At 39.9% G+C, this 20,966-nt stretch overlaps 1 protein-coding gene across 3 annotated transcripts in view; it reads right to left on the bottom strand.

The window, feature by feature from the left end:
* BZW2 (basic leucine zipper and W2 domains 2) overlaps positions 1 to 20,899 on the bottom strand; it is a 51,124-nt gene extending 30,225 nt beyond the window's left edge. The window contains exons 1-2 of one of the 3 annotated variants that reach the window (XM_084897187.1): positions 20,723 to 20,899; positions 4,681 to 4,745 (exon numbers count right to left, since the gene is read on the bottom strand). In XM_084897187.1, coding sequence (XP_084753313.1) covers positions 4,681 to 4,738 — 58 coding nt within the window. In that variant the 5' untranslated portion in view covers positions 4,739 to 4,745; positions 20,723 to 20,899. Of the gene's footprint in view, positions 1 to 4,680; positions 4,749 to 7,394; positions 7,938 to 20,722 lie in introns of those variants that run through there. The other 2 variants (XM_084897186.1, XM_084897188.1) reach the window with 2 other exon arrangements.
* Positions 20,900 to 20,966: the final 67 nt, after the last annotated feature.

Below are 20,966 nucleotides of genomic sequence, written 5' to 3'. Positions count from 1 at the left end.
CGATCAGGGCCTTCTGTCTGCCAGTCGGGGCCTTCCTTCATTCTGTGCAGTTCCTTGGTGGTCAGCATATGTCATAGTGAGAGGTTGAACTGCCAGTCGGTTGAACTCCACAGGGGAACAATTTGTATATTAGCCTTTTATTAGATAGGATTCCTTTATTTACACATTACATTCCCAAATGCAACCACAATATATTTGGTATTATAATTATTTAAAAGTTTAAGTGCAATTAATTTTTTTTTTTTTTTACTAGATTCCACATTCTAAAAACATTAGTTTGAACATTTATCAAGAAATTTATTTCTGTTTCAAGAGGGCACAAAAATTTGTTAACTCTAATACATAAAAAAATGATTGATCATTTGTGTCATTTATAGAATGGGCCACTGTAATTCACTAACCCTAACTATCTGATAAAAAAAAAAAGAGTATAACATTTAAAACTTAAAATTTTGTTTCATCTGAAACAGAAAAAAAAAAAAAAAAAAAGATCCAGTGAAAAGCACGTAAAAATAAAGAAGACTGTATATAAAAAAATAAGATAAAGAATTCCAGGAGAGCGTTTTTCAATATAATAATATAAAATGCCTTCAATACAATAATGTTACAATTCCTACTGTTTGTAGTAAGAGATTTACTGGTTTCATAAGGGGTTAACACCATAGCCTCAGAACCAGAGAAGAATGGCATTCCCTGTACCAGTCAGCTTCAAACAGCATATCATAAAGCCAGATGTAAATGAACTTGAATAATATCCCTCATGAATAAGAGACAGAGGTCCTTTTGATGCTTTAAGCAAAACATTATGCAGCTAAGAACATGCAAATATTGACCACAGGGGGGGGGGAAATGTAATTTTTTAGATGGGAAGGAAGAGAATGGGACCTCTAGAGGCAGATTATGAGTAGTGGGTGGATAACTGTCTGACTGAGCAGGAGGAATTCACGGGCAGGGAAAGGAAACTGCAGCCCTTACTCAGGTTCCGGCTAAAGGGTAATTTTCCTCTCCCCGTGGAGAAAAGGTCCCTTTCCCGGAATATGAGAACATGCGCAGTAAAGACCACAAGAAATAAAAAAGCCCAAAGACCATGGGCTGTTTATTATGACTAGCTTCCAAAATCAATTGAAGCCATCCCTACTATGACACCACAACCTCCTGGGATGTTGACTCCGGTGGCAGAATAGGCTTTGATGATCAAAAATTGGAAATTGAAGGCATTGGAAAATTTGGTCAATATGGTAAAACATAGACGATGCTACAAATTCATGCTGAGGACTTGGTTTTAAATCTAAGAGACAACTGAAAAGCTTTTTGTAAGAAGCTTTCATCCTCCAGTTATATTTTCCAAAAGATTTGCCAAGGAAGAGGAAAAGCAAAAGAAGGAAGACAGCATACCATGGCCAGAGATTCTCAACAGCAAGCAATTAGGTCAAAATGATCACTTACAGCTTGGGAATCTTGAAAAGTCATGAGGCATGATGGGATTAATAATTCTTTTGCAGACTGGAAAACAAATTCCCACCTGCTAAGGTAAGTGTCCATGTGTAGAGGAATACAAACATCTTATACAGGAGCATGGCAAGAACATGGATGGAAGTTTGAGGAAACAAGGCATTTTACCAAAAGGTTCTTTTTCATCTGAGATAATAGTATATGTAATTTCATATTTAATTTGAGGACCAGCTTAAAAAATCCAAACAAAAATATGCCATTGCTTCCTGAGTTTCCATTTGGCAGGTCAAAGCTCCCTCCAAGTGGGAACATATAATTAGGGCCTCAATTTATACTATGTTGGTGAATCACAAGTGAGACATGGAGGAGTTAGTCAGAATAACCCCTAAGCTGACATGGAGAAATGAGCCTATTTCTGACTTGTTTATGCCTGTAAGACTCAAATATGCCTGTAAGTTATCTAGATGCATTGCTTTCTCTGGGAATTATAGTAACTGGTTAATACAGCATTTTCCCAGCCTGTTGATCTTTAAGTGATAAACAACATAACCTGCATTCCTCCCTGAAAGTCACTGAGATATATAGTAAGCAAATTAACTATCAGGAATTTCTAACCATACACAGACTTATATATTTGCACATTTAAAGCTTTCCTTGATTAGTTGCTACCACTACTTATTGTAAAGCTGAGTAATCTAAAACCACTAGGACAGGTGTAAAGTCTCAGGGAGAAACCCAAGACTGTGGTCACTCCGGATGTCTGCAACTGGGTCATTTATTCCCTCTCCTATTTTCATCCAATCTCTCTACAAAATTTTCAGGGAGGTCAACTCAGTCATTAAATAATTCATTTAGCTAAGCATCACCGTGGTTCAGGGGAGAAACATTTATATTTTTAGATTCCCACAAACCACAATGGAAAACATAACTCCTTTGAAGAAAATATACTAAATAAGTTATGCATATTTTATAAAGGAAAAGACAGTCTGAAAGGAGTTCTATATGATGCGTCCTGCCATGATATTGGATTTCTACAATATGTTCAGTAAAAAGAAATACATTTTTTTTTGGTACCAACTTATACATGGAAGAGCATTAGCCAAATTGCCAGGAAATAATTTCAAATGGAAGACAGATTTTCAGAAGACAGCCTATCAAAGTGACCTTGAAACAGCCTCAGTAGATTTTTCCTCAGCTTAACAAAACTGCCAACCATTTATCTGCAGTCGGCCCTGTCATAATAGCAAGAGAAAAGCCAGAGCACTATAAATCGTTAGGAGGCAATTCACTATTCCAAAGAATATAAAATGAGGTTGACTCTATTTTTCTCCTGTCAGCAGACTGGCACGAAATAGCTGAAGTGCTGCTTAAATCTCCCACAGACCTGAGCCTATAAAACCAGATCAGCTGAGCAACGATATGCAATAGGCTGCGGGCTCTGAGTGCTCCCCAGCAATAAGACTCAGGCACGATCTCGCCCGCCGAATGAATCAGAGGCAAACCAGCTCGGATGAGAGGACCTTTCCGGTTCAAAAGACTGCAAGACAAGCTTGCTTGTGGAATCATGTCTGCTGTTGTGCAACACATTCTTGGGCCGGCTCCTGGCTTTGGGGCTGTTACCGTGGGTGAATCGGCGTCACTAGTAAAGCTGCTAGAGCTGGAGATCCAGCCTGAGATTAACACAGTTCCTCAGAGGGCAGGACACGGCAAACCTTTCTGCGCCTCACAGTCGGGCATAGATGAAATATTACCACCTTAACAGGCCCCAAAACACCTAAACTGTAATTAGGTTTCTGGACTACATTGTTCCTTAATTATGAAGCCCTTTGGAAATCAACTGTGATGATTTTTTTTATAGTCTCCCCCGCCCAAGACTGGGTTAGACAATAAAACAACAAACGCATGCTGGTTGTAGCGCCTTGTATTGGTCCCAGTTTCCAGATTTTAATGGGGAGATCGCTTTGTTAGAGGACTAAGTAGAGGGCAGTGGCTTAGGCTATGCTTTTACCTAGACAGTTTATGGGGATGAGCCAGGGACTAAAAAAACAGCAACCACACACATCGAAAGAAGGAGAGTGCAAACAGAAATACTGCACAAAATAACCAGTTGGTTACTTTCACATTGTTCAGTGGGAGCGTGAAGCTTTCCGGCAGGCAGCGTTTACAGTTCAATTCCGCCTTAGAGCTACCTAGTGACTCTTGGAAACTCTTTTCATCCAACTGACCAAGTGTGCTGAGACTTCTTTTCTTTCTAAATGACTGGAGTTATACTAACCCAGACACAGCACAGCAGCAGGTGCTGCCGAAACACCCCAAAGGCATACGCCGTGGGTAATCCATTCAACTGTAGCACCTGACAACTGCTGAATGGCATGATGCTTCATAATCAGCCGTGAGGCCTTCGGGAAGATTTCAGCCATCATTTTTCTTTAGACATGACACTTCCTTAGACATTGTCAGTCACTCTCCTCAGGGTTAGTCAGCACAATAACTTCATTTGTTTTGTATTTTTAAAAAAGTCTTCCCCATCATGTATTGGCTCAATTATTCTTAAGCCCAAGAAGGATCTCTACATTAACTATGCAAAACTGACTAAATATAAACCTTTGAAAATAATCTTTACACAGAAAGGATGTTAAGATGAACATGACATAAAAAGGAGCAGTGGCACATGTAAGTAGTAATTTCATCAGTCATTCTCAATACTCTTCCCACAAGAAAAGTCCCTTGAAAATATCCTGTGTTTTAAAGATAGTTAGGGCAGTAAGTTTAATTTAACTCCCTAAATTCTGAAAAGGTAAAAACTCTTTCCCTAACTTACTTTTCTTTTAGTTGTAGTATCCTTGCTCTTTATACTTTTTGAAAAACAAAGAAGGCAAAAAAACAAATACAAATGCTGATGTCAAAACACTAAAGTCAATCATCTTCAGTTGAGAGCGAGGCAATCTGATCAGATGTAATTATCCTCATTTTGTAGATAACGACACAAAGCTCAGACAAGTTAGATGACTTACTATCCAAAATCAAACACCTAAGTGACTGGCAATTCTGAGGCTGGATCTCAGACCTTCAGATTCTCCACCCAGAGTTCAAAAGACTGGAATTAGGGAGGTTAGCTGGAAACAAGGATATAATTCTAAATCTTCTCCATTTTTATATTTTGACTGGAACTTAAAACACACCTACACATAAACATGCCCCCCGCCCCAAACCCACAACACAACCTACCCCTTTTCCGAGTTTTGAACCGCTGGCCTGTTAGCACTGGCTTCTGATGCTTATTCATAAAATTTCTGGAAAAGAAAAGAAAGATTATGTAATTCAATTAAGCAGTTCATATAAAAATATATAGCTAATAAGCATAATCTCACCCATACTGAATATACTTTAACACAATGAGATAATTTTAACATTACTGAACTAGCAAGTTTTAAAGTTTAATAATACCTAGGGTTGACAAAAAGACATAAAGGAAACAACCTCAGGCATAAATTTTGGCATAAGAGAGAAACTCCATGCAATACTACTGGGAAACATTTGTTGAATACCTATAAACATTTCTATGTGCACAACCTGGGTTCCAGCAATTTCTCTACTAGGAATGTATACCCACACAAATATGTGAATATATTTTGTGAGCGTGTGTGTAGAAAGAATTCAGTTCAGCATTGTTAGAGGCATTAAAAAAATGGAAACCTAAATGCTCATAAATATGAGGCTGGTTAAACTAGTTTATAATAAGACATCAAATGGAATTTCATGAAGTTTTACAAATGAAGGAATTAGACCTGGGTACCTCTCAGATTATGTTTCCTACATCTACCTCTCTTCCCATCACTCACTGTGCTCCAACCAGTGAGTGATGGGAAGAGAAAGGGCAACTGCCCTTTCTTTCGCCAATGTGCCAGGAGTCCCTCTCTTCTGGGAAGGATGCTATCCCCGTCAGTCCCCCTGGTCTTCTCTCTACACCCAATCAAAGGCCCCCTTTGCAGAGAAGCCTTCTTCTCTCCATGGCGCTACACAGGCCCTGCCATTTGATCATGTCTGTTTGCCTCTGGTCTATTTCTCCCTTGAGGGTGTAGCCTCCATGCAGGGAGGGACTTCATAGTTTTTACTTTATAGTGTGTCTTTAGCACCTAAAATAACGCTGAGTAAACAGTAAGCATTTAATGAATAATGCTCAAATAAGCTCAAATAATTGTCAAATGAGCTGTGCCAAGGCATTGCTAATGGAACAAAAACAAGTGGAATAAGAGTGTAAAACATATGTTTTTGGTTAAAATGGTGATATTTATTCCACTTTTCTATGCAAGCAAAACTTCAGAAAGATATAAAAAAAAACAAAAAAACTGCTAAAAAGTCTTATATTTGTTTACCTCACAGGGCAGCGATTTGGGTATTCTATATTCTCCAATTTGACTTAATAGACAACTAAAAAATATATTAGCTTTGAAAAAAGTAAAAAAAAAACCAACAACCAAATAAGACATTTTATAAATTAAGAATAAGTTTGCTGGCATAAATATTACAATCTGAAAACATGTCTAGATCACCTAAATGATGAGAACTAAACAAATAAGATGTCAAGCAAATTATTTAATTACGTTTCAAAGTATTTAAAAATTGTGACTTGAAAATGTCCAGATTTTCTCCAATACTTACACCATTAAGTAATCATGAAAATTTGTAATATTCAAGTAAATTATTTATGTACAAAAGTTTAAAAAAAATTCTTAAGCATGCAAAAATTATTACTCAACTTATTACAAAAACTTTCTTCACACCCCCTAATGAGGAACTTTTATTTTCACATAGAAAGTAATCTGTTTATCACTAAAAACTTTAATCATAACTTTAAAAATGAAACTAATTAGAAATAAGGTAACAAATGAAAACAGTAATATGGCTTAAATAAAGACGATTTTTATCAATCCTATAAAGTGAACTTAATCCATCATGCTTTGCAAAGTAAAGGCGACTAAGGCAGATTCCATGCCCTCAGAAAAGCACAGAGCCTCCTCTGGAGATAAAATCTCAACATTTACAATGCAATGAGATAGGTGGGAAAATACTAGAACAGTCCCAGAACAAGGGCCAAAAAAGTGACTGATTGTTGTATGGGTATGCGGCAGCAGCTACATTTTAAATAGTTATAAATGTAACTGACAAAATCTCATTTTATTTGATAGATGTTGGAAATAGAGCTTCTAATGCATTATTTATACTCATTGCAAAACTCTTTCATTCAAAAATTTCCCTCGACATTTTCCATGGATTTACTCTGGATCAGCAAACACCTCATCGAGGAACAAGGAATGCATATAAACACATGTGTGTACACAGACATGTGTGTGTGCATGTATTCCACACCTCCTGTCAAACAACACATTTTTATATAAAATGCCTTCTGTGTTAGTAAAGAAAAATATCTGTTACAGACCTGGGGTCTCACAGCAGAGATGCAAAAACAAAAATAGGAAAAAAAAAAGAAAAGAAAAAAAAAGAACAACTAGCCTGAAACTCCTCGAGTTGGTAAACATGCAAGGAAGGACTTATAGTTTGCCAATGATGTTTATATTTTGGAATAAAAAATATTCTAAAAGTGTGAGCCCTTTCTAAAAGGTGTATTTTAGGACACAATTGGGAACCTCAATTAACTCTACCTTTGTACTTTGTTTCTAGTTTGCTGACAATGGAGAATTACCCTTACACACAGCCTACCTACAAGGGAATTGCTCCATTTAAAAAATTGTTAGCTCCGTTTATGCTCTCTTCAATTCTAAACACAAACCTTTGTTTCTTCGTAGCCTAATTATATGGCATAGTTTCCCACCCTCAATATAGTCTATGTGGAAAATAACACAATAACTTGTAAACATAAAAGAGATGGAAAGTTTTTGATGTAAAGACCAAAAATTAAAACAAACAACACACAGACTCACCTACTGGTATTGAAAGACTAAATGAAGATACTCTGTTCACCAAAAGTCTCTATCGTTGAGCTGTTACTATTTGGAGCAGAGGCTTGCTTTCCCTCTAAATTTAGCTCTCCCTGCCACATATAATCTGCTCTGGTGAAGGTCAGCCTTTATAAGGCACTCACCGGAGAGAAGCCCTGGCCGCAGAGGCAAGGGCACTGTGACTAAGAAGCTGCTGGCTTTCACCTGGGAAAGCAACAAAGAAAGAGTCGCAAAGCCAGTTCTATGAGGCCAATGTCAAAAGCTTACTTCCATTAGATTGCATTATAATTTACAACTTCAAAACAACTAACTAAAAATACACTTTAAAAAATCAGCGTTTAACAATCTTCAAAGACAAATTTGTCAGGGGTACAATTTATACATCATGTTTGGCCTCCATTAAAAAAACAAACAAAAAACTATCAGCCCAAGACACAGACAAAATAAGCTCATGTCCCATCAAAATGGAAAAACTCCATGGTATAAAACATTATTTTTAAAAATGATATGTAAAATATTAAAAACAAAACAAATTTAAATATTTTACTTGTTATCGAAGAGACTAAATTTCTTAGATATTCCACAAGATAAAAGACCATAAAAATACTAAATGAGCCAATCAATCAAAAATTAGAAAGTTACTGTTAATGAAATAAACATTTTTGAATAAATTCCTATGTGAGTCCAAATTGAAAGCCTTAATTGAAAGGTGTTTAGGACTAACAGATAAACGCCCCCCTACCTCACTCTGCTTTTTCTGCCTGTCCTCGTTCCTTTGTAGATTCCATCACACACTCCCAGCCAGACTGTGGCTCAGCAGTGCCAATGGGCCAGCAGCACTGATGGGTCTCGGGGCAACTGTGGACTCATTCTGCTCGTTGTCCAGCCCACCCTGAGTAGACTGACTGTTTGCATGTTGTCTTGCCTGATAGTCTTTCATCCTTTCATTTTTGGAAAGAATCTGATCTCCCAGAGAGGAACACGCATTCTGGTTACCCCTACAAAGGTACTACTGTTCTCTGCTAGGAATCCAGAGGTTTGGCCTGATAACTCTATTCTTGATGTTCTTCTGACCCAGCTCATCTTTGAATTTTGATAACCTGCCTCATATAACCTATTACACTACGAACATCTGCTCACACATAACAACTACGCTATATGAACAACCTTAGCTTTATGAGCAGGTATAGTTGTAAGTGCGGTCACAAAAAGAAAATATGTTAGGCTCTGTGAGTCATAGGGACTCTATTCCAACTACTCAATTCTGCTGTGATAGCCTGAAAACCACAGACAACATGAAGACATTTGGCTGTATTTCAAGGAAATTTTATTTACAAAACATGTGTGGGGGGTGGGGTTAGAGTGAGTCCTAGGTCATGGATTGCCAGCCCCGTTCTAGAGCCACTGTGAGCAGCAGAACTGTCTGCGATGGTGGGAATGTTCTGCCTGCACTGTCTCCTTGTAGCTACTAGACACGTGGCTAAGGAGCTCTTGAAATGTGAACAGGGTGGCTGAAAAACTAAACGCTTCATCACATTTAATTTGTGTTCAGTAAAATTAAAGTGGAAATTGCCAGTGTGGCTAGTGGCTATCATGTTAGGCAACCCAGTTCTGAAGTATCCTTATTGCCCAAAACTCATAACTTTGATTTAAAAAAAAAGATAAAAATACATCAAAACCCATGAATTTTTAATTAATATTTTTCTAATAAAGTAGCCCTGAGGAGCATCCTGCCCCAATTTCAAAACCACACGGCTACAGCAGCAAAAGAAAAGAAGGACCAAGCTTCAAAGGGAAACTCTCCACGTGGAGTCAATACTATTTAACACAATGGCAGGACAGCCCCAACAACAAAGGGTTATCCACCCCAAAGTTTCCACAGTTCCAAGGCTGACAACTCAACGGGAGACAGTGTTGAGCAAAACCAAAGACGGTGCTTGCTCTCAAGAGTTAAAAACCGCATGCATGCTCTGAACATACCAGAGGCAGATATTTCCTTGACTGACTTTTTTCTGTTTGCCAAACACTGACGTCAATGTTAAAGAACACAGATTTATCACTGAGTAGCTTGTCACAGCTAAAATCAAAAGTATATTTAGAATACAGAAAAAAGTACTTCCCACAGTCTTTGATACTGATTTATGTCCTTCCGTGAGATTTTAGATCCTCTGATGTTTAGGTGGAGGGCGGAAGAGGCAGCAATCTGGGATTTAAAGAGGGAGGTGGAAAAAAGGAAACCGAACACCAGCATGTTTATTTTAAACGTCATATGTCCCAATGCATCACTTTAGGAATACAAGAAACCTTTTTTGGAGAGGGAAATGTCCTTGAAATTTATTAATCATATTATAGTCATAAGCTTATAAAAAAAAGATGGTCTCTCTGTCTTATTTTAATTGGCTCATTTAAACTATAAGTACTAATAGGCTGTTGGCAAAAACAAAACAAAACAAAACAAAAAAAAACCTCAACAACACAAACAAAAAAACTAAAATAGTACAAAAGAGTATGAAGTAACAAATAAAGTCCACCTCCCATCCTTTCACTCCTAATCTCATGTTCATGGAGTGAGTCACACTCCTCGGAAGTAATAATATGTTCAACTTTAACACTGTCTTATGTTTCCTTTAAGAACATGGTTATGTATAAATGACAATAAGAATGTGTGTAAATGTACATAAAACAAGTTGAATACTTATATCGGCCATACAACATGTACCAACCCCATGCTATCAAGCAGTCCATAAATTCGTCAATTGTAACAAATGTACCACTCTGGTAGGGGATGTTGAAAATGGGGGAAGTTTTGTTTACATGGGGCCAGAGGAAATAGGGGAAGTCTCTGTATCTTCCTCTTAATTTTGCTGTGAATCTAAAACAGTACTAAAAAAAAAAATAGTCTTGCTTAAGCAGGTCAATTTATTAAGGCTAATTTTGTGTTCATGACTACTCATTCAAATGGGAAGTTAGGAGATAAGTTATATTGAGAATGATGGAAGTGCATTCCTTTCTTCTTAGCATTTTAGTCAAGCAGGAGAGGAAAACAGAATCTTAGGAGGGGTAGGGGGAATGACACCCAAGACTGGTAACTGGTGAAATAATTTAATTTGCTTTGGAGCAACTATAAAACATGGCGATAGACCTTCAGGATGCTCAAAGGTGGTGGCAGGCAGGCGTCCAAGCATCTCCTCACTTAGGAGTCCTCTGAACCCAGCCTCTCTTCCCATCTTCCCAGGAGGGGACCTGCTGAAGCCTGTCTAAGTTTTATTTGAGGGATGTACACATCAAAAACTGACTTACACAAGCCTCTTCACAAGGAGGAGAACGCGAAGTGGATAGAAGTACGACACCCCAGCCTAGGATTCAATGGCACACAGCACACTGCTAGCATGGGGCTGCATTCCCTCACACAATTTTATAGGAACGGACAGCACACACTTAAATTAAAAGAGAAAACAAAACAAAACAACAAAAATCCCCAAACAGCAAGGCACTACAAACTCTCTCACGTATACGTTTGGAAATAAATTCAAACATATAGAGAATTAGTCATTTGTGTTCATTTACCAAGCTTACATCTGGTGCTAGTCAACAGGGATGCAGCAGGGACCAATGAGACAGGGTGCATGGTGCTCACCTTCTAGCAGGTGGAGGCTTGATCCAAGGACTCTACACAAAGAATCTGGCAGTGTGAGCTAACAAGAATCAGAAAGTCTCCAGTGTGATCAAGTACATCACGCGATGTCTTGAGGTGCAGTTGTTTGTTTTCCATGACTGAAAACCACGGACCTAAACCCTGACCCTCATCCCACACTCCAGTAAGGCTCTGAGATGTCACGCCACTAGCTTGTGGCCATGCACTGCATGCCAACGTTGGTGGCACGGCAGAGATCACAGCCGAGAAAGCCCCCTCCTCCTCACGTGCCCAGGGACCTGGCAGAGTCAGGGCCAGATTCCCATCACCCCACCCTCCGCGCGGCGCACTTCCCCCAAAGCCGCCCAGTGTTGTTGCAGTGTCTTAGGTAATTATTTACAGGATTCTCCAAGGCAGCTTTTTCATTAGCTCCTAGATTTTATGGTTTACAGTTAGAGAAAAGCACAGATGTTAATTTTAAAGTCTATCCAAACACCTGGATAAACTGGGTCAGCGTGCATTAAAAAAATTAAAAAAAAAAAAAATAAAAGTCTTTAATGAAGTATTGAACAAAACCCTGCCCCCTAGGGGCATGTAAATAGTAGGAAATCGGTGGCACCACGGCTTCTAGTACTACAGGAGCCAGTGATCACACTGCTTCCTCCCGCCGCAGCCCGGCTTGAACAAAAACACAATCTTCACACCCCTGAGCACCAGCGCGGCATCCCTTTCCTGTAGCCGGCAGCTTCCTCTGCACCATCACCTCGGGGTTCTCCTTCCTGTTTATAATAACCTCATTCTATCACCGTGCGTACTGAGAAAAACATATGTCAGGTTTCTTTCCCCCCTTTAGAAACAATCACAAATCCAGGAAGCCATCGAGGTTAGTGTGGAAAGTATTGGGAGTCCTTTGTGTGAATATACAGAAGGAGGGTGAGAGGACACCATAAAACGGCACAGCCCACGGTGGCTCATGACACGGTCTCTGTAAGACCGCAGAGAGTTAGTCTTCCTCGCGGCTATCACCTCTGCCCAGGGGTTTTCTTGGGATTTAGTAACAAGTCCTCCAAAATAACAGGACACCCAACAATTGTTGTTTAAGCCTTCATATCCAACGGAAAAATAAGTTGACATATGAAAAGACATAACTCTACGTCGTTCACAGACTTAATTATTGTTTTCCTACTGAAATATTACTTTCACAAGAGAATTAAAGATAGCCAGAGGATTAGTCATTAATATTAGTGCAGGTGTATTATTCTTCCTTATATGGAACCATTACATGCTTCCTTTCTTTTTTGACACAAATAAAAAAAAAGATACTCCTGATATTAAAAATCAAGAAAGAATAATGGGAGCACTGTCTTCTTGGCATTTGCCAAAAGAATGGTTCATTCAGTGAGTTACCTAAACCCTTTATTTTCAAAGTTAAATACTTAACAAATGTGACTATCAGAACATTTTTTGGCGTTCTTCACTTAGCACATGCCAAACTTAGAACAGGCAAAAATCACCACTTGGCATTGCACTGCCCAAAAGATACCTGTTAAAGAGACCCTTGGCCCTCAATATAGACACTGGAATGAGCTAACAATGAAAACTATTGTGTAGACGCCGCTAATCTTAGTAGATTTCATATTTTAAAAAGTTAGAAATTCTTCAAAATCATCATGTGTTTTTCTCCCTAGTACCGTGTTTCCCCGAAAATAAGACATCCTCCGAAAATAAGACCTACTTACAGGTTTCCTTTTGAGTGAAATATAAGGCATCCCCCCGAAAATAAGGCCCCCCCAGGCTAAACATGAGAGATTTGGTCCACTGATTCTGAAAGAAATGGAGTCACAAGAAATTCACCAGGAAATTCAGGAATTGGATTGTTATGATGATGTTCCAGAAGATAATGACATGATTGTCACTGAATAAATGAGTAATTTCTTGATACTGTAGGATTCACAGTTTGTCTGGTTTGTGTTGACAACTACCGTACTACTGTATCGTACACAGGTAACGAATTGCCTTTATTTTCATTTAACAATAAGCGTGTACCATATTCTTCTTCATGGAAAAATAAGACATCCCCTGAAAATAAGACCTAGTGCATCTTTGGGAGCAAAAATTAATATAAGACACTGTCTTATTTTCGGGGAAACAGGGTAGGTACAAAGAACAAATGCTGTGATACCTCCTAATGATAACCAAATTCTGCGTCAAAATGATTCACGTTAATCCGATTATCAAAACCCTAAATTGTATCTCTCAGGTTTAACTGCTTCAGCGATGTCTTTATTACACTCACCACAAAAGTAGAAGGGAAAAAAAAAGGAAGTCCAGTTGGATAAAAATCAAATTAAGAAAATAATGAGTCCAGAAATTCCTTTAAGATGTAGTAGATCAGGTTCCATGTCTGAATATTTACTCAAGACATTTCACTTGCAAAATAAACAACATCACGAAGAATGTCCTCCTCATTTTCTTTTCTAGCTGTTTTGGCTGTTTATATAGCAGCTATTTTTGGATAATTTCAAATCATTTTCTACAAAACATTCTGGTAAGTATATGTTTTTCTCTTCCATTGTTCCTTTTTATGTCCATCGCCAACTTTCCTACTTCCACCAATTCTGAAGATACCAGTTTGTAATATCGAATTTGGCCATAAGCTTGTAATGTTACATTTTATATATTACTTGAGAACAAGAACATATTATCACAGTTTTCTTTAAAATATACTTTATCACATTTATGATTTTTAAAGTTGACATATTAAGGAAAGCATACCTTTGAATGAAATCATTTCTACTTACAGTATGGTTGGCCGTAAAAATTACTTTTAAAATATTTATATTATTTAATAGTTTTCTTGGAGGGAGGGGGTGTTCTCCCTTTATTTTATTATTATTATAGTTTTAAAAATTATTTTATTGTTTAAAGTATTACTGTTCTCCCTTCAATGCTCTCCATTTTCTGGCTTGCCTGTCCTAATTCACCAACCCTTCCAGATTCCCTTCAAAAATCTCACTTTCTCCAGGAATCAGCCCTTTCACTGAGCTCTCCACCCTGGTGCCTGCAGTGCTTGGGCTGGGGACTGGAGAAGCCCTGTGAAGGAGGGGCCATTTGAGCTGAGAAGGATTTGAGTAAAATTTGATATGCAGAAATGGGTGGAGGAGGGCATTCCAGGAGCAACAAGCAGGGTGGGTGGGTAGAAGAGTAGCAACATTGTTGAAATTAGAGCTGAAAGATTGGCAGGAGCCAGACAGCACTTAAACATGCCAAGGTAAGCCCTTAAAGGTGCCTACACTCTGGGCTGACCTAACTGGGCAGAGCTGTAGGATGACTGCCTTAGTCCCTAGGGTTTCAGGGGCTGGCCTGTCTCGAGAGGACAAAGACCAGTGAAATCCTTTGTGACTCACTGAATATAACAGAGGCATAAGTTTCTTACTAACGTAAAAAATAATATCAATCCTAAAACATAATTACTAGAATTACCATATGTGCTCATGAGGTCTCTCTTTACTTTTTAAGATAAATTTTATCTTCCAAAATGTAGCAAGACAGTCTTATGGCAAATACTAATGTCTATTCAATTTTACTCTGAATTGATTCATCAGCTAGGCCCATAATTCTTATTCATATATTTTCCAACTGCAAAAATAGAATTGGCCCTAAAAATAACAATTCCTTTTCATATAACACTAGAGACCTGGTGCACAAAATCTGTGCACAGAAAGGGCCCCTAGGCTTGTCTGGCGATCAGGGCTGATTGGAGCCTTTTTGGCTGCCAGCCGGGACCTCCCTTCGTTCTGTGCCGCCTCCTGGTGGTCAGTGCACGTCATAGCGAGTGATTGAACTCCTGGTCTTCTGGTGGAACTCCCAAGGGAACACTTTGCATATTAGTCTTTTATATATAGAGATAGATTTATAGTCCACAGGATATCCTCAAGGATTCTCAAAGTCACTCTGTAAATTTGGTTAACAAAGTTTATTATATGTACAAAGAAACTGAGAGCAAGAGAGATTGCCTTGGAAAATAAATCTCACCCTGGAGGATGAAGCCTCGATCCTCCCAAATCCCTGGTGTGCTTGACTGCCTCCCAGGGACCATCCAGAACTATTTCCCACTTGGTCAGAAGAGGCTACTTAATGGGACTGCTTTACTTTACCAATCAGCACACCAGGGAGAGTTTTACTCAGAGGCTGACAATGTAGGTTCTGGGGCTGCATTGTCTGCAGACTCTAACATAATCCCACCATAGATAACCCATTGACAAGAGCCATAAACTCCAGTTTTCTAGGGTAAACGTACTCATTGGGAAGTGAATGCTACCTTTTCCCTTCTGTTGCAGACACAGCTTTCTATTTTTAATTACTGGAACAGTTTTATTATACTCAGAGACAAGAGGCACCCGCCTGGAGTTCCAAATTTCACAGTGACATATCTAGTATGAACATGAGTCTAAACTGGATTCATACTAATGTGCGCTTCAACCTCACCTGGCGGTGAGGCTGGATTGGCTGCATTGCCCTTAGACATCATGAAGACTTGGCTTGGAAGCTTAACTAGTGTTTAAAAACCCTTGAAACAAAGCTTAGGAAGGCATGTTATAAACAATACACACATTTTACATGTTGGCATTTGGAAACATTGACATTCAGTAAGTCTGAAACCTAATAAAAGAAACTTAAATATCAAGAAGTGTATGCTGTAAAAATCCAGAAAGTGGGTGACAAAGTAAGCATTTAGTCACGCAAACAAACCCCAAGTAAGAATCTAACGGTCACTCTCTGTTGTGAATCTGGCCTTGATTTTCCTATATTAATATACTAATACTTACTCTAAGAATGCTGATATTGCTAACAACCATTGTGGTGCACCCTTTGTTTTTTTTTGTTTTTGTTTTTTGGAAATGCCTTCTGTTTATGAAACACAGAAGAAAATCAGTATCTCCATTTCATTCACATCTTGATTTTTCTCAGTTCAACGAAATATAATTGCATCCCTTGTTCAAACTTGTCTGAAAATTACTTTGGCAGTTTCCAAAAAAGATAAGCTGCCAATAAGATATTTATCAGCCAGTAACCAAACACTGAGTAATGCCACAGACTTTTGTTTTGTGGAGAAGTTAAAATGTAATGTGAACAGTTTATAGAAATGTATTGTTCACAAGACAGTAGTCTCTGGTAGATTTAGGTGTAACTGTTTTCACATTTAAATGAATAATTGCATAAGCTAAACTCCAAGTACAGAGAAAGAGCATTTGCATTCAAATTACTTTCTTATGCTTTGTTAAAAAAAAACCACAACAACCATTTTTCAGAGGCTGTAATACTTCCAAATTTTATTTTAAAAACTTCATTATGGAAAATTTCAGCCATATCCAAAAGGAGAGAGAGCAATAGAATGAAGTCAATGTATTAATTGCCCAGCTTCCATTATAGTCAATGGCATCTCATTTATACCCTTACTCAGTCCCTGTCCCCAACTATCACAGAATTATATTGAAGCAAATCTCAGATGTCATATCATTTCCTTCTTAAATAATATAGTATGTATTTTAAGAGTCCACAGGGAATCTTTTAAAAATGTAACCATGATATTATTTTCACACCTAAAAGGAAGTAAAATTCTTTAATATCATCAAATAGCCAATCTACCCAAATCTAAGAAAGTCAAATGTCAAGGAAAAACTTTACTTCAAAAGACCTAATATCCAAAAATGAGCAAGTTATTCCCCTTCAAGAAAAAGGAAACAGCATTTTCTTTTAGCAGAGAGCTGGACGTCAGGGGCTGTAGGGGGGGAATCCAAGAATGGTATATACAATTTTCATATGCATATGAATTTTTTTTTTCTTGGTTGATAGCATTCATCAGCATATCAAACAGCTTGAGACTGAAAACATTTAAAGAACTTCTGCCCTTGGTTATGATTGTGTGATTACGTCAAGCACTTCACTGTGCCTGTAAGAATTAAGTCATGTAGGGAAGCAAATCCATCTAAAAGTACTTTGAGATCAAACTGAATTCAACTCAGCACTTACTGAGCTTACAGTAGATGCAAGACAATGGGCTACATTCTTGATAAACACAGGTTAAGTGAGTTCTAGTGAATTCAGAGTCTAGAAGAGGGGATTCAACAGATGAATGTAGCTACAATAGAATGCCATGGAAAAGGTGCCTGCTGTAGGTATATATTCATGGGGATCCAAATGGAAAAGTAATGGTGTTACTTGTAGGGGGTAATGGGGGTTATAAGATAGAAGAGAGTTGAGTGGATGTCAAGAACTGCACCATCAACTCCTGTCTGAAAGACATGAATAAATGTGTTCTGTACCCCCCCTCACTGGGTAGGATGGGAGAGGTGATTATGAAACTGGGGAGAAGAGGTTACATGTAAGTGTAGTATTTAGAAATTGAACAATTCTTTAGATCTGGAGAGGAGAGGCTCTGTGAAGAGGGAAGGGAAGTTCATTCCAGGAAGAGAAAAGCAGGAACAAATGAGTGGAAATTACTGGCATGTTAGGGAACCAGCAGTGTGGTGACCTTCCAGCAGAGTGTGTGGGTGGGGCTGGCTGACTGGAAATGCCTGGTGGGACCAGAAGTGGGTGTCTTCCAGGCCAGATCTGAGCCTATATTCTGTGCCCAGAGAAAAGCCAGCAACACGTTTTAACTGAACTAGTTCTATCTTTACAGAGTACGTCTCACTCTTAGGCAGATGGATGCCCAAAGTGCATTGCACTGGTGGTGCCTTGAATTAGCTGGATGGGGAGAGGTGAGAGAGAAGCAGGCTATTCAGGAGTCAATTGCAGTAAACCAGGAGAGGTCCAGTGACAGTTGTAGAAAAAAGATGAGGGGGCATTTCAGAAATTTTAGAAACCATTATTTTAAAAAAGTGAAAATAGGAACAGATACAAGACCAAATAGAATTCATAAAAATTCTATTACATAGTGTAGAACAGTGTTAGTATGGTCCCATTTCTGGAAAGAAAAAAAAAGCTATAAACATAAAATATCACAGGAAGTATATGAAAGAAATAGGTACCACTGGTTGTAGGGCATGGAAAAAGTATTGGGAGAGGAGGGAGAGAGACTTTTGTCTTTTTAGTAGACTGAAACACATAATTATCTATTGGCTAGTTGAAAGAATATATAATTTAGCCCCAGCTGATTTGGCTTGGTGGGTAGAGCACTGGCCTGTGGACTTATGGGTCCCAGGTTCGATTCCGGTCAAGGGTGCATGCTGGGGTTGAGGGCTCGATCCCTCCCAATAGGGGGCGTGCAAGAGGCAGCCAATCAGTGATTCTCTCATCATTGATGCTTCTCTCTATCCCTCTCCCTTCCTCTCTGAAATCAATAAATATATATTATATAAAAAAAGAATACATAATTTTTTCTTATTGTCAACCACATATAGGCAGATAATTGCAAAAGAGAAAAGGTTTTAGAGACAAGATAGATGTTCCATTCTAGCTCTAACTCTTCCTAACTGTGGAGCTTGTGGACAAACTAATTTTAGTTTCTGTCCTCTTATTTGCAGAAATAGAGATAATACTGGCTAATTTCTGGGTCACTATAACAATAATTAAAAGAATCTTACACAAAGCATCCGGTACAATACCTGGCATAGACTAAATACTCAATAAGTAGTAGCTAATTTATTATCAACAAAATTTCCTTGATGTGGGTCTGTTCTTAGTATAATAAAAGTTCCTCGATCTAGTTTAAGGTGTGCTCATTAGCTAATCTCATTCCTACATTAAAAATTTACACTGTACAAAACGACTAATGTAATCCATCTGATGAGCACTATCCATTACATATCTGTTTCTAGAAATTTAAACTTAACATTATTTATCTGCATGTCTACGTAGAGGTTAGTTTCTGTCTTTAAATGCTATTGACTCTATATTTACCGAAGTCATGGCTGCACAGAGGACTACTAACTACAAACCAGACGCCACAAGGCACCAAGAAAAGAATAGTAAGTTGCTACCCTCTAAGAACTGACAACCTCAGTGAGACAAACAGGTGTGACCTTCAAGTAACCATGTCCCAGATCTGGCAGAAGAGATGGAAATACTGGCAATGAAGCACCCAATTCTGGCCATGCATTTGCTGTAAGATGTCAAGTCACATGTTAGGAGAAGTGCATTCTGCAAACATCTTTGTAGGTGGGTTTCTTCTGCGTGATCCTATGGTTAAAATCAATTGAGACTGTGGCAGTAACAGCATCCTAAGTGATGCAAAATAGTGGTCACTCTCAAACATCTTACTACACATTGTTTGAACAGTCACATCATTATTAAAGTATCATCAGACAAAAGTTTCTTTGTTATATATTGAGATGAATAATTGCAAACCATTTTCATGTGAGATGTTCTGGCTCAGATTTACCCTAGCCTATAAAATGAAGAAGCTTTTGAAAAGAAAAATAGCTGGGGTTTAAGAAATATTTTTGTCAAAGGCAGGAAATAATGATAAACATCTTCCGGGGATTTCGGAAGTGTTGGTGAATGCTTCAAAAAAAATAAAATAAAACGAAGGCGTAAGGCCAGAGGAAAATGCATTTCACTTCATATACAGCACTGTGGGGAGAAAGAATGGTGGGATGTATAACAAAAGCCATTCAGATAATCATGCAAATATTTCCTCTTTAAAGCAGATGGGTCTTGACAGAAACATCAACACCAGGCTGTAGAGAAACAACGGCCTAACATACACTCCTTTCTAAAGCTTTTATCGATGCTGTGAATGTCATGCATGTACGTGCGCCTTGGAAGGATGACTGACTTCACAGGAGCGAGCAGGCAGGTCTTGCTTTTCTGAGCCACCACAAGGTCCACACTTGCATTTACCCCCTGGCCTAGCTAGCTACCCCTATGCGCCAACCTCCAGGCTATCTAGGACCGTGGAAGACTGGATTACGAGGCTGATCTAAAGCTATACACACACAGGCAGCGACGCCAGTGTAACATCCGCCCTCCTCCTTCCCCCTCCCTAATGCCACAAATCTCAAGATCGGAGTTACAAAGAGGCTGGGAACTCCAGCAGAGCGGCGAGGCCCGTCCTCCCCCTCCCGCTAGGCCCTCTCTCCCCATCGAAGCATGGGGTGCCCGTGCAAATTGCTTCCAAACGCCCCTGGCAGCAGGCACCAGGGGCGAACCGGATCCGGCTTTCTTCTGCAGCTCCCACCGAAGCCGGGGGAGAGGACACGCGGCGTGCATGTGTGTGTATGGCGGTGTGTGTGTGTGTGTGTGTGTGTGTGTGCGGCTTGCCCAAAGACAACCACCTTCTTTCCCCCCCCCCCCCACACACACCCCCACACCGCCCCTCGCTCCCAGCCTCCGGAATCCGCATCTGGCGGCACCACGCACCAGACAGACGATGCGCACCCGCCACTTGCACCGCGTGGCGGGCCCCCACCCACTCGCGGCCCCCGGGTCTCCCCCGAGCGAGCGAGCGGCGGGTCTTGCTTCCGAGGCACCCAAGTCCCGGGAAGCGAGGTGAATGGGGTGGAGGGGATGCTTCCCCACCGAGCGGCAGGAAGCCGCCCCAGCAGGCACATGCTTCCTCCCCGCCAGCTCCTCCCGGCCCGAGGGGAGGCCCCCCGGGAGGATGGGGGGCGACGACCGCGCTTCCCGCAGCCTCTCCGGCTCCCCCGGCCCCGCCCGGGTTGCTGCCCACCTGGTCCAAGAAGGCAGCGGCGACGCGCGAGGCTGGGAGCTGCGGCGAGTCCGGCAGCGGCGGCGGCGGCGGCGGCGGCGGCGGCGGCAGAAGCGGCTGCAGCACTGGCGGCGGCAGACAATGGAGGAGTGAAGGACGGACACATTGACATGGACACACAGAGCCCGGCGCAGCCCCGCCTCCCGCCCCGCCCCGCCCCGCCTCCCAGGAGCCCGCCCCTGGCTGGGGCCGTACCAACTTCTCA

The sequence above is a fragment of the Pipistrellus hanaki genome (assembly GCF_964339955.1).
Source record: "Pipistrellus hanaki genome assembly, chromosome: 10".
NCBI classification, from domain to species: domain Eukaryota; kingdom Metazoa; phylum Chordata; class Mammalia; order Chiroptera; family Vespertilionidae; genus Pipistrellus; species Pipistrellus hanaki.
The sequence above is the reverse complement of the archived record's forward strand: the minus strand, read 5'-3'. Positions and strand labels throughout refer to the sequence as shown.